The sequence below is a fragment of the Muscardinus avellanarius genome (genome assembly GCF_963383645.1).
Source record: "Muscardinus avellanarius genome assembly, chromosome: X".
NCBI lineage: Eukaryota > Metazoa > Chordata > Mammalia > Rodentia > Gliridae > Muscardinus > Muscardinus avellanarius.
In genome coordinates, this window is record NC_137792.1 from 3754301 (window position 1) to 3767148 (window position 12848).

A 12848-nucleotide genomic window follows, 5' to 3' on the forward strand; every position below is an offset into this window, starting at 1 on the left:
GTAGCGGTGCTGGTTCTCAGAAGCACCCTGTCTTCCCGCAGGACGCAGTGACGGTGCTGCTGGCCAGAACCACGGCACAGCTGCAAGCTGTGGAGAGAGAGCTGGCCGAGGAGCGGGTGAAGCTGGAGTACACCCAGGAGGAGATCGTGGAGATGGAGCGCAAGGAGGAGCAAGCCGAGGCTGTGTCGGAGAGGTGAGCACCCATGCCGGGCCATGCCCGTCTCCCCCAGCTGGGCCCCCAGGGGAGCACAGCAGCCACAAGTGTCTTCAGCTCTGGCTGGCAGCCACGGCCTTGCTCATCCATGCCTACCTGGAACAACCCTATGGTGTGTGTATTCATTTATGGTACTGAAGATTGAACCCAGGGGCATTTGACCTCCAAGCTACTCCCCCAGCCCAATTTTTATTCTTTATTTTGAAACAGGGTCTCATGAAGTTGTAGAGGCCTTGCTAAGTAGCTGAGGCTGGCCTCCAACCATGATCTTCCTATCTCAGCCTCCCAAATGCTGGGGTTATAAGTTTGTACCACCACGCCCAGCTGGGTTTTTTTTTCTTTTTTTTTCTTTACCACTTTATTGAAGTCTAATTCATCTGTCATACAGTTCACCCATTTCAAGTACAATTCAGTAGGTTTTATTTTATTTTATTTTGTGGTGGTACTGGAGATGGAACCCAGGGGCCTTCTACCTCCAGGCCACACACCCAGACCTCTTTTATTTTTTCTTTGGAAATAGAGTCTCACTAAGTTGCTGAGAGCCTCACTAAGTAGCTAAGGCTATCTGTGAACCTCGATCCTCCTGTCTCAGCCTCCCAAGTACTGGGATTACAAGTGTGCACCACTACGCCTGGCTCCAGTGGGGCTTTTTTTGTGTTACTGGGGTTCCTGGAAACCCTTCTACCTCCAGGCTACACTCCCAGACCTATTTTTTATATTTTTATTTGGAAACAGGGTCTCTAAGCCAGCGCGGCTGGCTTCGAACCTGCGCGATCCTCTTGTCTCCGTTTCCCAAGCGTGGGGATTATAAGCGTGCGCCACCACGCCCGACTTCAGTGGAGCTTTTTAAAAATTAATCTTCTCCCAGTGTGTTGTAATTGTGCAGAAGAGCGAGGCTCATAGTGACACGTCCATATATGCATTTTCCCTGTGGCCTTTAGTGTAGTCACGCCGTGCAAACATCGCCACAGAGCAATTTTATCTTTCTCCTTCCCTCTGGCCCTGGGCAACCACAGGTCTACTGTATCTGTCTGTGCATTGGCCCGTTCTTGACATTTCCTATATAATGGACCTCGCGGCATCCTGAGGCTGCCCACTGGAGAGTCCTTGATTCTGTAGAGCCCTGCAGGCGATGGCAGACACTTGAGACGAGCAAGCACCTCTGGGGAAGGCCTTTCAGTTTTCAGTAAAGACTGTCACTTTTCCAGAGCTCTCTGTTTCTTCCTGTGGCTTTTCCTAAACTTAGCCCAAGAGGAATTTATTTTTGGAAGGGATAGTACATGACGGGGCGGGGAGGGGGGTGATTATTGTGTTCTGGGATGGACAGGAAGCCAGGAGGGGCAAGAGTTTCTGGAGCGTTTAGCAGCTGCAATTCTGCGATAAAGAAAGACCCTAGCCAGGAGTGCTGGCGAATGTCTGTGACCCTAGCGCTTAGAGGCTGAGACAGGAGGATCACAGGTTCAAGGCCAGCCTTAGCACTTAGCAGCCTAGTGAGACCTTCTTTCAAAATAAAACTACAGTAGGGCTAGGGAGGAAGCTCAGAGGTAGAATGTCCCTGGGTTCAATCCCCAGTATCAGAAAAGAAAAAGAAAGATGCTGTTAATGAAAGGCTTTGCAGTGTGTCTTCCCTAGAAAGCAGAAACACCCCCTTTACCTTATGAGAACAGCAACTGTCTTCTGTTATTGGGGAGAGCGGGTTTCATTGGGTGAAATGAAACCCGCCATTGAGTCCCCAAAGCCGCAGCGCAACCCGTCTCTCCTGACGGCCTCTCGTGGGCTTCTGCAATTCCACCTTTAGGAGCTGGCAGGCCGACTCGGTTGATAGTGGCTGTAGCAACTGTACCCAGACCAGCCCCCAGTACCCAGAACCCTGTTGTATCAGTGTCGACTCCATCCATGGACACGTGTTTGCAGGCCAGGTGGATGCTTACAGCCCGGAGAAACTTCAGCTCCCACCTCTTAAGGTAAGTGGGATGCCTCGAGGGATTTTACAGAGCCCCTGGGCATGTTAATGTAGAGTACCAGGCACTGCCGTGGTAGGAGAGGGTGCGTGTCCCCAGACACCCCATGGAAAGCTTCAGGGGACAGGCACTAAAGGAAGCCACAGCCGATGTGCGCATGTGCAGAAGAACGCCGTGTTTACTGACAAGCACACCCAGCCACGGGAGTGTTGTGAAATGTGGGGAGGCCATGGTATAAAATGGACAGTGCTAGCTGGTCATGGTGGCGCACGCTTGTCATCCCAGCATTCGGGAGGTCGAGACCGGAGGATCGGGTTCATGGCCAGCCTCAGCTACTTAGTGAGGTCCTCTGCAACTCAGTGAGACCCTGTTTCAAAATAAAAAATAGAGCTGGGGGTGTTGCTTGGAGGTAGAATGCCCCTGGGTTCCATCGCCAGTACTGCAAAATAAATAAATAAATAAAAAATGGACAGTGCTGCTGGATTTGGGGTGCTAGCTAGGCTAAGAGCTGGGGGAAGAAGTACATGGCCTAAGATCTGGGGAGATCTTAATGTGGCCCAGCAGCTGCAATAGAAAGGTTCGTCAGTTTTCGATCACAAGGAAGGAACAGCTCCAAGTAGAAAGGGGCGTTTTCCTCCTTTGTCAGCTGTTTTTGGAGAGCCGTTCCCGTCTGCAGGGAGAAGCACGTCTTTGTCCATTTCTTTTGTGCTCCGAAGAACAAACAGCGAAGCCTGTTTGGCCCCCCTGCACATCCAGTCTGTCCTGTTCCGTGAACACTGTGTCAGTGCCCTCAGTGACGCCCAAATGTCCATAATGGGCGAATGCAGAAATAAAATGTCACACTAGATGATGATGACTCAGATGAAGGGTCGGTGACCACTGGTCAAAATCGGCTTAGTCTTGAGCATAGAACCAACGGGATCCTCTCCTGGACCCGATCAAGGATGCATGAAAGGGAATGGGGTCCAGGATGGCACTAGGCGCTGTTTCCCCCATGAACAGCTAGGAAGTAGAAATCCTTGTAAACAGATGCCGCCATGGGGGCGATCTACTCCATTCGGACACGTGTGGTGGGAAATGCCGGTTAGACGTGTGGGTCTGACAGGCGGTGGTTCCCTCTATCATTTGCTGCTTGTATTCTGGAAGAAGTGATGGTAATAAGTGAGCTACTACCTAGGTTGACAAGGAAACAAACACGGAAGACGTCTTCCCGGAAGGAGCGGCGGGCGTCCTGAAGGAGCGGCCCGGCTGCCGAGCCCGCGCCTCGCCGTTTGTTCGAAGTAGCACGATTGTCCGTTCTCAGACCTTCTCGCCGGGAGCTCGAAGCCAGTATGTTTGCAGGGTGAGTTAGAATGCGGTTGCTACCTGTCTGAAATGTTCTTTTTTCTTTTTTCTCCTTTGGTACTAAGAATGGAACCCAGGGGCATTCTATCTCCAAGGTATACCCTCAGCCCTTTTATTATTATTTTTTTTTATTTTGAAACAAGGTCTTCCTAAGTTGCTGAGGCTGTACTCGAACCTGTGATCCTCCTGTCTCAGCCACCCCAAGTACGAGGATTACAGGTGTGTGCCACCACACCTGTTTTTTTTTGTTCTCCTTTGTGTTTTCATTGTTACTATTAATGGCAAAAGACATATGTATTCCCACATACTATAGCAGCGAATCAGTGACTGTTCTCACTATTGGTGTGTGGAGATATCATCTCCCTGCACTCCCCGAGCCTTTCATACGAGCTGCCAAGCAGGCACCGGGACTGTAGGTCCTCAGGGCATGATGGTGTGGGGAACAGAGAGCAAGGGGGGTCCCCAGGGCCCCCCTGCCTGCAGGGGCCGCACCCCAAGCATCGCCTCCAGAGCATGAGGCCCAGGGGCTGTTTAACTTTCAAAGCATCACGCTCCTGCGGTTCAACTGATAGATATGAAAGAGGCCTAGGGTGGTGGCTTCATTTGGTTTGGTTTTTTTTCCCTTAAATTTTCTCTTGAAACCCTTCTAAAGGCTTTGTTTCTAATTAAAATCCAAAGAGTGATTACAGGCACCCAAAGTTCTAAGTGTGTTTGAGTGCCTGTGAAGAGAAAGAATCCTGTTCTGAATGCGCACAGAGCACGAATAGTAAGTTTCGGATGAGGCTTCTAAACGTCGCTTTTTGATGCAGCTTTACCGTAGTGACAGCGACAGCTCAACACTGCCCCGGAAGTCCGCCTTTGTCCGAAATACTTTGGAAAGACGAACCCTTCGCTATAAACAGGTATGTGCTGTATGCCGACGCAGAGCCCAGGCTTGCCCAGCCAGTTATGTTTGCAACTTTCCAAAGGTACTATTTTGGGTAATATTTAAATCATATTAAAAGGTGATATTGTTATTGATTCTTAATATATAATCTTTAAAAATAACATATAGTATGATGCTACCAGTATTTCTTAAGATAGGAAGATTTCATATAATGTATGATCTTTGTATTCTTAGATATACTCAACGAATCATTTCAATAGTGTCTTTTTTGACAGGAAACTATAATTTGAATTTTCCGCCATATAGCATTCTCTTACATAGGGTGGTTCTGTGGCTTCCATTGTCTTTGCACACCAAGTGTTTCCTTCACATCACGCCACTATATAAAGCTTTGATGGTCATACTCAGAGTTGCTGCTAACTGAGAATCATAAGAGAGGCCATAATCCAAGCCAGGCGCGGTGGCGCATGGGAGGTGGAGACAGGAGGATCCCGGTTCACGGCCAGCCTCCGCTACCGAGTGAGGCCCTCCGCAACTTAGTGAGACTCTGTTTCAAAATAAGCAATAAGAACTCGGGCTGAGGGTATAGCTCAGAGGTAAAATGCTTCTGGCTTCAGTCCCTAGTACCACACACACACAAGGCCATAATCCAGCCACACAAGTGCTTGCCAGCAGTAGCACCGTGGCTGTGGCGGGCTGGATGCTTCGCTGCGGGGCTGCCCCACGCTCTCCAGCCTGATCAGCAGCCTCTCTGGCCTTGGCCCCCGGTGCCAGGAACAGCCACCCACACAGCAGCTGTGACGACCCCAACGTCTCCAGACAGGGCCAGACATGGCCAGATGTCCTCTGGGAATGCAGCAATGCTTTAAAATGAATTTGTGTTCGTTAAATTAGAAGGCACATTTGCATTTCAGTTCTGTGAATGTGCAAAATGGTGCTGTGTGTGTAAAACGCCTGTGGGTCTTCAGCCCACTGAGTAATGGCGAAGCTGCTAATGGGTGGTGGTTTTGTTACCGCAACTGCCAGCCCGGGGTTCCGATTCCCATTGGATAGGAAATACTGCCCTCCTCCCCACGAACAAAACCTCTTTTCTTCTCTTCGAGTGTTTTCTAACATAGCAAATTTGCTTACCTGAGGCTATTATGGGAAAGTTCTTAATAGCTTGTGTGCGCATGCGTGCACGCACACGCGGGCGTGAAGGAATTTTTTTAAACACAGAACACTGATGTGGTTTGTGACATGCTTCTCCCTTACACTAGGACCTTTTAAGGCTTTTCCACGTCGCTGTGTTTTGCAGCCTCTACAGTGGCTGCATTTTCCGCCGTCCTTGTCTGTATTTAATCATTTCCTGCTGTCCTCAGGGTCTCTCCGTCAGAACCTCGGCTTGACCACTTTTATACTTTGGCAGTTGGGCCTTTCAGATGCGAGTCAAAAATGAAATCTTAGAATCAAAGAAAGCGCACATTTTCTGCTTTAGAGATCTATTATCAAATGGTACTTGTGAAGAATGATGTTCCCTTTTGATCCTACCAGCCCTAAGAGCTCCATACTTTTGCAAACACATAGGTCATCATTAAAACAATTTACTGTTATGAACCTTGATATGAAACTAGAGATTTAATGTTGCCCAAGTCTATTTTTTATTTTTATTTTTTTGTGTGTGTGTGGTACTGGGGATTGAACCCAGGGGCATTCTACCTCTGGGCTACATCCCCAATTCCCTTTTTAAATTTTTTTTTTGTTTTAAAACAGGGTCTTATTAGGTTGCTAAGGCTGGTCTCGAACCTGGGGACCTCCTCTCTCAGCCTCCTGAGTACTGGGATTACAGGCATGTACCACCATGTCTGGCTCAAGTGTATGTTTTCTTAAAGTTGGGCCATGTTTAGAGAAATACTTGTGCCCTCCCTTTGCCCGTTAACTGTGGAAGGACCTTCCAGAGGGCCACGCATTCCAGCTGGCCTGGGCTGCCATGCACTCACAGCCACCGTTGCCGGCAGTCCTGCAGGTCTTCCCTGGCCGAGCTCATGGCCCGCACCTCCCTGGACCTGGAGCTGGATCTCCAGGCGTCGAGAACGCGCCAGAGGCAGCTGCACGAGGAGATCTGCGCCCTTCGCGAGCTGAGGCAGCGGTTGGAAGACGCCCAGCTGCGAGGCCAGACCGACCTCCCGCACTGGGTGCTCCGGGACGAGCGCTTCCGCAGCCTTCTGAGGGAGGCGGAGAGGCAGGTGAGAGCATCACGGGCCCGCGCTGCCTGTGCTGCGCTTCAGAGCTGAGCGTCCGGGTGATGCTGTGATGCAAAGGAGCCATTTGCAAGTACCACCGGCCTTTATGTGGAGGCTCTGGAGGGAAGGGTCCCCAAGGCCTCCCCATCTTGGGGGGGGAATGCTCTGGGCCCCAGGCCTAACAGGTCTGACTCCAGCCATCCCTACCGACGCCTGGGATGCGTGAGGCGACCCTTTTTCTCTTCTGGGTCTCCGTGACCGGGGTTGACTCTTCGGGGCTCCCGGCTGAGAGTGGACTCACCCTCAGTGTGGACTGACTTTGCCCGCTTTCGCTTTCCATGTCAGGGAGATTGCACAGCTATCTTTAATGGCAATAAACACATCTCGCTCGATAAATGTGTTCTGTTCCAGACGAGACAGACCAAACTTGACTACCATCAGGAGCAAGCAGCTGAGAAGCTGCTCAAGAAGGCTTCCAAAGAGATCTGCCAGCTGCGCGGGCAGAAGCACAAGGAGCCTATCCAAGTGCAGACCTTTAGGTACTGGGCGGGGGATCGCTGTTTGCCACTGCTTCCTTTGTACCATTCTACCGTTGTTATTAGGAAAACACAGGAACCCACCAAAGCGGCGTTGCCACCACTAGTAGCATCTTGTGTGTATGCGGTATGGGGGGGTTGAACCCGGAGGTGTCCGCCCCCTAGCTACACCCCCAGCTCTATTTTAGTTTTTATTTTGAAACAGGGTTTCGCTAGGTTGCTAAGAATTTTGCTACATTGTGGAGCCTGACCTCCAACCTGAAGTCCTCCTGTCTCAACCTCCCAAGTGCTGCGATTTCAGGTGCGAATCGCCATACCCAGCCACCGTTAGCATTTGAATGTTTTTTTCTGATCTTTTATTTTTGTGCAGTATTTTCTTTCTCGCCACCTATAATCATAATATGGAGTCTTTTTTTAAAAAGACTTAATATATCCTATGATGCCAGATAATGTTATCTTGTTTGACTATAATGCTTCATTTAGTAGATAAAATTCACCCAAGTACTCTATTTTATAACCTACCGCTTCTCTCGGAACTTTTGCTATTTATAAATGACAAAGCAATTTCCATATATATGCATGTACATGTCATCTTTTGCATTTTTTTTGTGGTAGTGGGGATGGAACCCAGGGGCATTCATTCCACCTCCGACCCACACTCCCAGCCTATTTTCTTTATTCTTTATTTTGAAACAGGGCCTCACTGAGTTGCCAGGGTCCTCACTAAGTATCTGAGGCTGTCCACGAGCTGTGATCCTCCTGTCTCAGCCTCCCGAATGCTGGGATGACAAGGGTGCGCCACCACATCCAGCTTCAGCTTTTGCATTTTGAATGAACTTTTTCGGGAGCAGTACCAGGGATGGAACCCAGAAGCATTATACCTCTAAGACACACCCCCAGCCCTATTTTTATTTTTTATTTTTTTTGTGTGTGTGTGGTACTGGGGATGGAACCCAGGGGCTTTGCACCTCTAAGCTACATCCCCAGTCCTATTTTTTGATCTTTTTATGTTCTGAAACAGGGTCTTGCTAAGTAGCCGAGGCTGCCCGCGAACCGCCATCTCCTGGTCTCTGCCTCGGGAATGCTGGGATTCCAAGGGTGCGCCACCATGCCCGGCTCCCTGTAGGCTTTCTGTCTCCTTGAATTGGTCTTTTCTGGCTAGTTCATATAAGCGGGAGGGTTCAGTGTGTAGTCTGTTCTGCCTGGCTGCTTTCACTACTCGGTGAATAGTGTTTTGCACTGTTTTGGAAGCGCAGCCACACTCCAGCCTGTGTCAGTGCTCATTCTTTTTTGCACACGCCCGGCTCTTCGCCGTTTTTGGTGTGCTGAGCACGGGACCTGGGGCCTCTGGCATGCTGGGTAAATGTTCTACCATTGAACTACACCCCCAGCCCTAGTCTTATTTTTAGATTATTCTTGATATTATGTCCCCATCATAAATGAGCATGAAATACTTATCAGATACTTAAAGTCACCTGCATCTCTTCTTTTAATAAGCATTTAGAACTCATCACTCAGATTCTCCTTTATTTATTACTACAGCAGGCGCTGGAGGCAAGCCCCGGTATCCTGGGGCTCTGTCACTTCCATTGACTCTATACAGGCTCCATACAAACAGATGTGTCGTTGGGGATTTAAACTTGGTTTGTTTGACAAGACTGCTTCGCGAGCCTCCTGTCGCCCTCCAGTGTCTCCCGTCAGCTCCTAACCTGCCGTTCTTTCCACGCGCAGGGAGAAGATTGCATTTTTTACAAGACCAAGGATTAACATACCTCCTCTCCCAGCCGACGACGTTTGATGTAGTGCGTTGTGCACTCGAAGTATTTATCTGCCCATTTTATTTTCATGAAGTTCTTAGATTAGCTAAATTTGTCTTTTAAAATATTTGTGCAAAGCTATTAATATACACATTTTGTAAAAAACATATATCTATACATATATATTTTATAATAGCGACTGCAACAGGGCTTGGTTTTTCCTTGTTGTGAAATTGACATCTCTGGAGACAGGTTATTTTATAAAAGATCAACTATCATGTTAAGAGTGTACAGTTTTTACGCTGTTTTATTTGACTTAAAGGCTGGAAGACAGAAACAAAGTGAGTTCAGGCAAATTCACTGTATTGTAATTTATTTATAGTACTTTTTTTTTCCTTGAAGGAAAATCCTGACTTTAAGATGTATTTTAAGACTGAAATTTTGTTCTTCAGTATTTGTCATGCAGTAGAATGGAACTTGGGGCCGGTTTTGTTTCTGACACCGGAAATGCAAACACTTCGTGCTCGACTTGTCACTTGTCCCCGTTTCTAAGTGCGTTTACCACGTGTATCGTCCACTTTCCTGCTCTGTTTTGCACACATCAGCTGCAGTGGTTCCGCTGCGATGTGCGCACGCGCGGCACAGGGCGCCGGCTCCCACGTGTGCCGCGCCCCGGCCGCTTCTCGCCGCTGTGTGGTCGTCTAATGCATCTTTCTGTGCTTACCACGAGTCTGAAGCCGGCGACAGAGCCTCCGGCGTCCCAGGTTTCAGCCTGCCTGTCTATCGTGGCTGTCCACACCGCCTGCACTCGTCAGACCACTCGCAGGGCTGCCTCTCCTCTCCCCAGATTGGAAAGACAAGGCGGGGTGGGGTGGCCCCCGCCACCCAGCTGTTCGGGAGAAAAGCAGAGGGAGGGTGTGCAAGGAGAATGCGCATGCGTGAGGCCGCAGCGGGGACTGCCCAGTTCCGGTAGGCGGAACCTTTGAAGGTGCTTTCTTTGCTAGAGAAGGACACACGGGTAAAGAGAATTACCCGGTGAGTCGTTTATAGGAGAGTATTGGAATTACATCAGATTGCCCCCCCCCATATTGAAGCCTACCCAGAATTCCTCACGAAATCTTACAACTAGCCCATGAGGAAAAAAAATCAATGGAATAAAAATATGCCATTAGACTCTTAATGCCAAATGATACAAGGAGTTCGCCTAGTCCATATTTATGGTCTGTGCAGCACGCTCTCCTTCCGGAGCCTCCCGCGAGGCCCAGAGCCGCGGCAGAAACGCCAGAGAAAAGAGAACCTTCTCTTCCTAGATCTTTCTTCCCCTCCTTTACAAATGTCCCTTTTGATCAGGTATCCTCTCATCAATCTGTAACCTCCTTCCCCGTGTATAACCCACTTTCCTTTTTACATTTATTAAAACTGCATTTTGTAAGAGCATTTCATTGACGCGCGACCAATCACGGACAATGGAGTTTGTCAGTGGTGGTAAGACTGAAACCTATGCCTCTCACCCTTGTCTCTTGCTGTGTATTCCTGCTTCTCGTGTCGCTTTTTTGCTTTTTTTTTTTTTTTTTTTTTTTTTTTTTGGCCAATTCCTTTTTGTAGGAACCCACAGCAGAGGTAGAGGAGACCCGAAGAATCGGTCCTGAAGAGAACTGTGAGCCGCCCGCAGGACTGCTGCCCTCCAGCGGTCGAAGCTTTAAACCGCATCTGTGTGCTGCTGGCGCTGTGGTGGGCGCAGGGCAGCAGGCTCAGTCTCACGGGAGTGGCAGTGGTGCTAAGGACCCAGAAACCATGGCCACTTTTTAGCAGCCGCCCCAGGCAGCTCTCCTTAAGCCGGTTGGTGGGTAGAGCCCTATTAAATAGCAATGTGGGGAAAACCCACTGGCCAATAGAGAAAAACCCCAGACAAGGATGCTCCACTAAATGTGTACAGGTTATACAGACTGCTTCTCTCCGGCCATCCCCTTTAAAAAAAAAGAATCCCGCCTTTCTCCACCAGAAACAAGTGCAGCCTGCTCCCGTGTCAATCCAAGCAACACTCGCGTTTTCAGTTCAAGGGAACTGGAGTGAAAATGAAATTCCAGACAAAAGAAGGCGCGCCGAGCACTCTGTGCTGGCGCACAGCGCGGAGGGGGGGGGGGCGCAGCCCTCAGCCGCTTTTCCTCGGAGACTAGACTTGGCAGCTACCTCTAGTTCAAATTGTCACACCCAGAAAATACCGCGCGTGTCACACATGCAAACTGCTGCCGGGATTTCCACCTGCTGTTTAAATGTGTGCATCCATGGGGCCCTGTGAGAAAGGGAAAGCTGCCATGTTTTGCGAGAAGTTCCTGTCCGGAAATTGATCAGAATTCTGCCCCCAGGGGTTTTGGAAACAGCTCTACGTCTAAAAGGGAAATTGGCTTTTCACTGTATCGAATCATTGCGTTGCCAGGCTTGGGTCGATGATTGCTGAAATGTGTAACCTCCTGTTGTGGGAATGAGTTATCATCAGTATTCATCTCTCCTGTTTTGTCACCATTCTCTCTGATTGTGTCATTTGTATTGTTTGAAAATATTTCTTCTATAAAATTAAACTAACTTGCCTTAAGAACAAAGTGGAAACGTGTGGTTTATTAAAGCATACCATTATGAAGACAAGTGTATACAAACAACTGGGGACGCAGCTCAGTGGTAGAGCGCATGCTCAAAATGCACAGGGCCCTGGGCTCTGTCCCCAGTGCCACAAAAACAAAAGGTAAGAGTGTGTATATATGTATTGGTGGTACTGGGGTTCCTGGAAACCCTTCTACCTCCGGGTTACACTCCCAGACCTATTTTATATATTTTTTAAATTTGGAAACAGGGTCTCCTAAACCAGCGAGGCCGGCTTTGAACCTGCGCGATTCTCCTGTCTCCGCCTCCCAAGCCTGGGGATTACAAGCGTGCCCACCTCGCCCGGCAGAGCATGCATATTTAAAAAATGAAAATAGCGGCTTAAAGTCTGAGCATGGTAAATAAATGCGTGTGTAACTCCCCCGTGCTGTTTGTTGCGGTAGTAAGAATGGAACCCAGGGGCATTCTACCTCCGAGCTACATCCCCAGCCCTATGTTTTATTCTTTATTTTGAAACAGGGTCTCATTGAGTTGCAGAGGGCCTCACTAAGTAGCTGAGGCTGGCCACGAACCGCGATCCTCCACTCTCAGCCTCCGGAATGCTGGGATTACAAGCGTGCGCCACCACGCCCGGCTTCTCCCCTGGTTTTAACACTTGTCAGTCATGGCTAGTCCTGTTTGGGCTATACCTCCACTCACCTCCCTCTTGTGACTTGAAGCAATCCCATATACCTTATCATTTTGTCTGTAAAGATTTCACAATATATTGTTAATAGGGAAAAAACACATGCACAATGCCTGCATCGTGGCTTAGCATTTAATAATTTTTTAGTGTCCTTAAAGATCCACGGTCCACTTGCTTATTTGTTTTATTATTATTTCAACTCTTTGAACAGAATCCAAATATAATCCACTTACTGGTATGGCTTCATGTCTCTGCCTGTGTGTATGTGTGTGTTTTGATAGTAGCTTTCTTGAGGTACGAATGACATACCATACAATTTACCCATTGACAGCACATATATTTTTAATATATTCAGAGTTGTGCATGCATCGTCCTTAATTTTGGAATGCATTCATCACCCTCAGGATAAACTCCCAAACCTGTGAGCTGTCATTCCCCTTCTTCCCTCCCCTGGCGCATCCCAACCACCAGTCCAGTTGCCTTTGTATGGATTTGCCTATGCAGGGCATTTCCTGGGGGATCATATACTCTGTAGCTGTTTGTGTCTGGCTTCTTCCACTCAGCAGGAATGTTTTAGAGGTTCATCCACATAGTAGCAATCTCCCCCCCACCCGTGTGTGTGTGTGTGTGTGTGTGTGTGTGTGT

The 12848-nt window shown here is 48.7% G+C and overlaps 1 protein-coding gene across 1 annotated transcript in view; it reads left to right on the plus strand.

Annotated features, from left to right (window-relative positions):
- WWC3 (WWC family member 3) overlaps positions 1–8961 on the plus strand; it is a gene marked incomplete at both ends in the record, with an annotated part of 131803 nt that extends 122842 nt beyond the window's left edge. The window contains 7 exons of the mRNA XM_080719174.1: positions 42–193; positions 2013–2178; positions 3353–3517; positions 4329–4421; positions 6403–6630; positions 7039–7166; positions 8895–8961. Of these exons, the coding sequence (XP_080575300.1) occupies positions 42–193; positions 2013–2178; positions 3353–3517; positions 4329–4421; positions 6403–6630; positions 7039–7166; positions 8895–8961 (999 nt within the window). The remainder of the gene's footprint in view (positions 1–41; positions 194–2012; positions 2179–3352; positions 3518–4328; positions 4422–6402; positions 6631–7038; positions 7167–8894) is intronic.
- Between the last annotated feature and the right edge of the window lie 3887 nt (positions 8962–12848).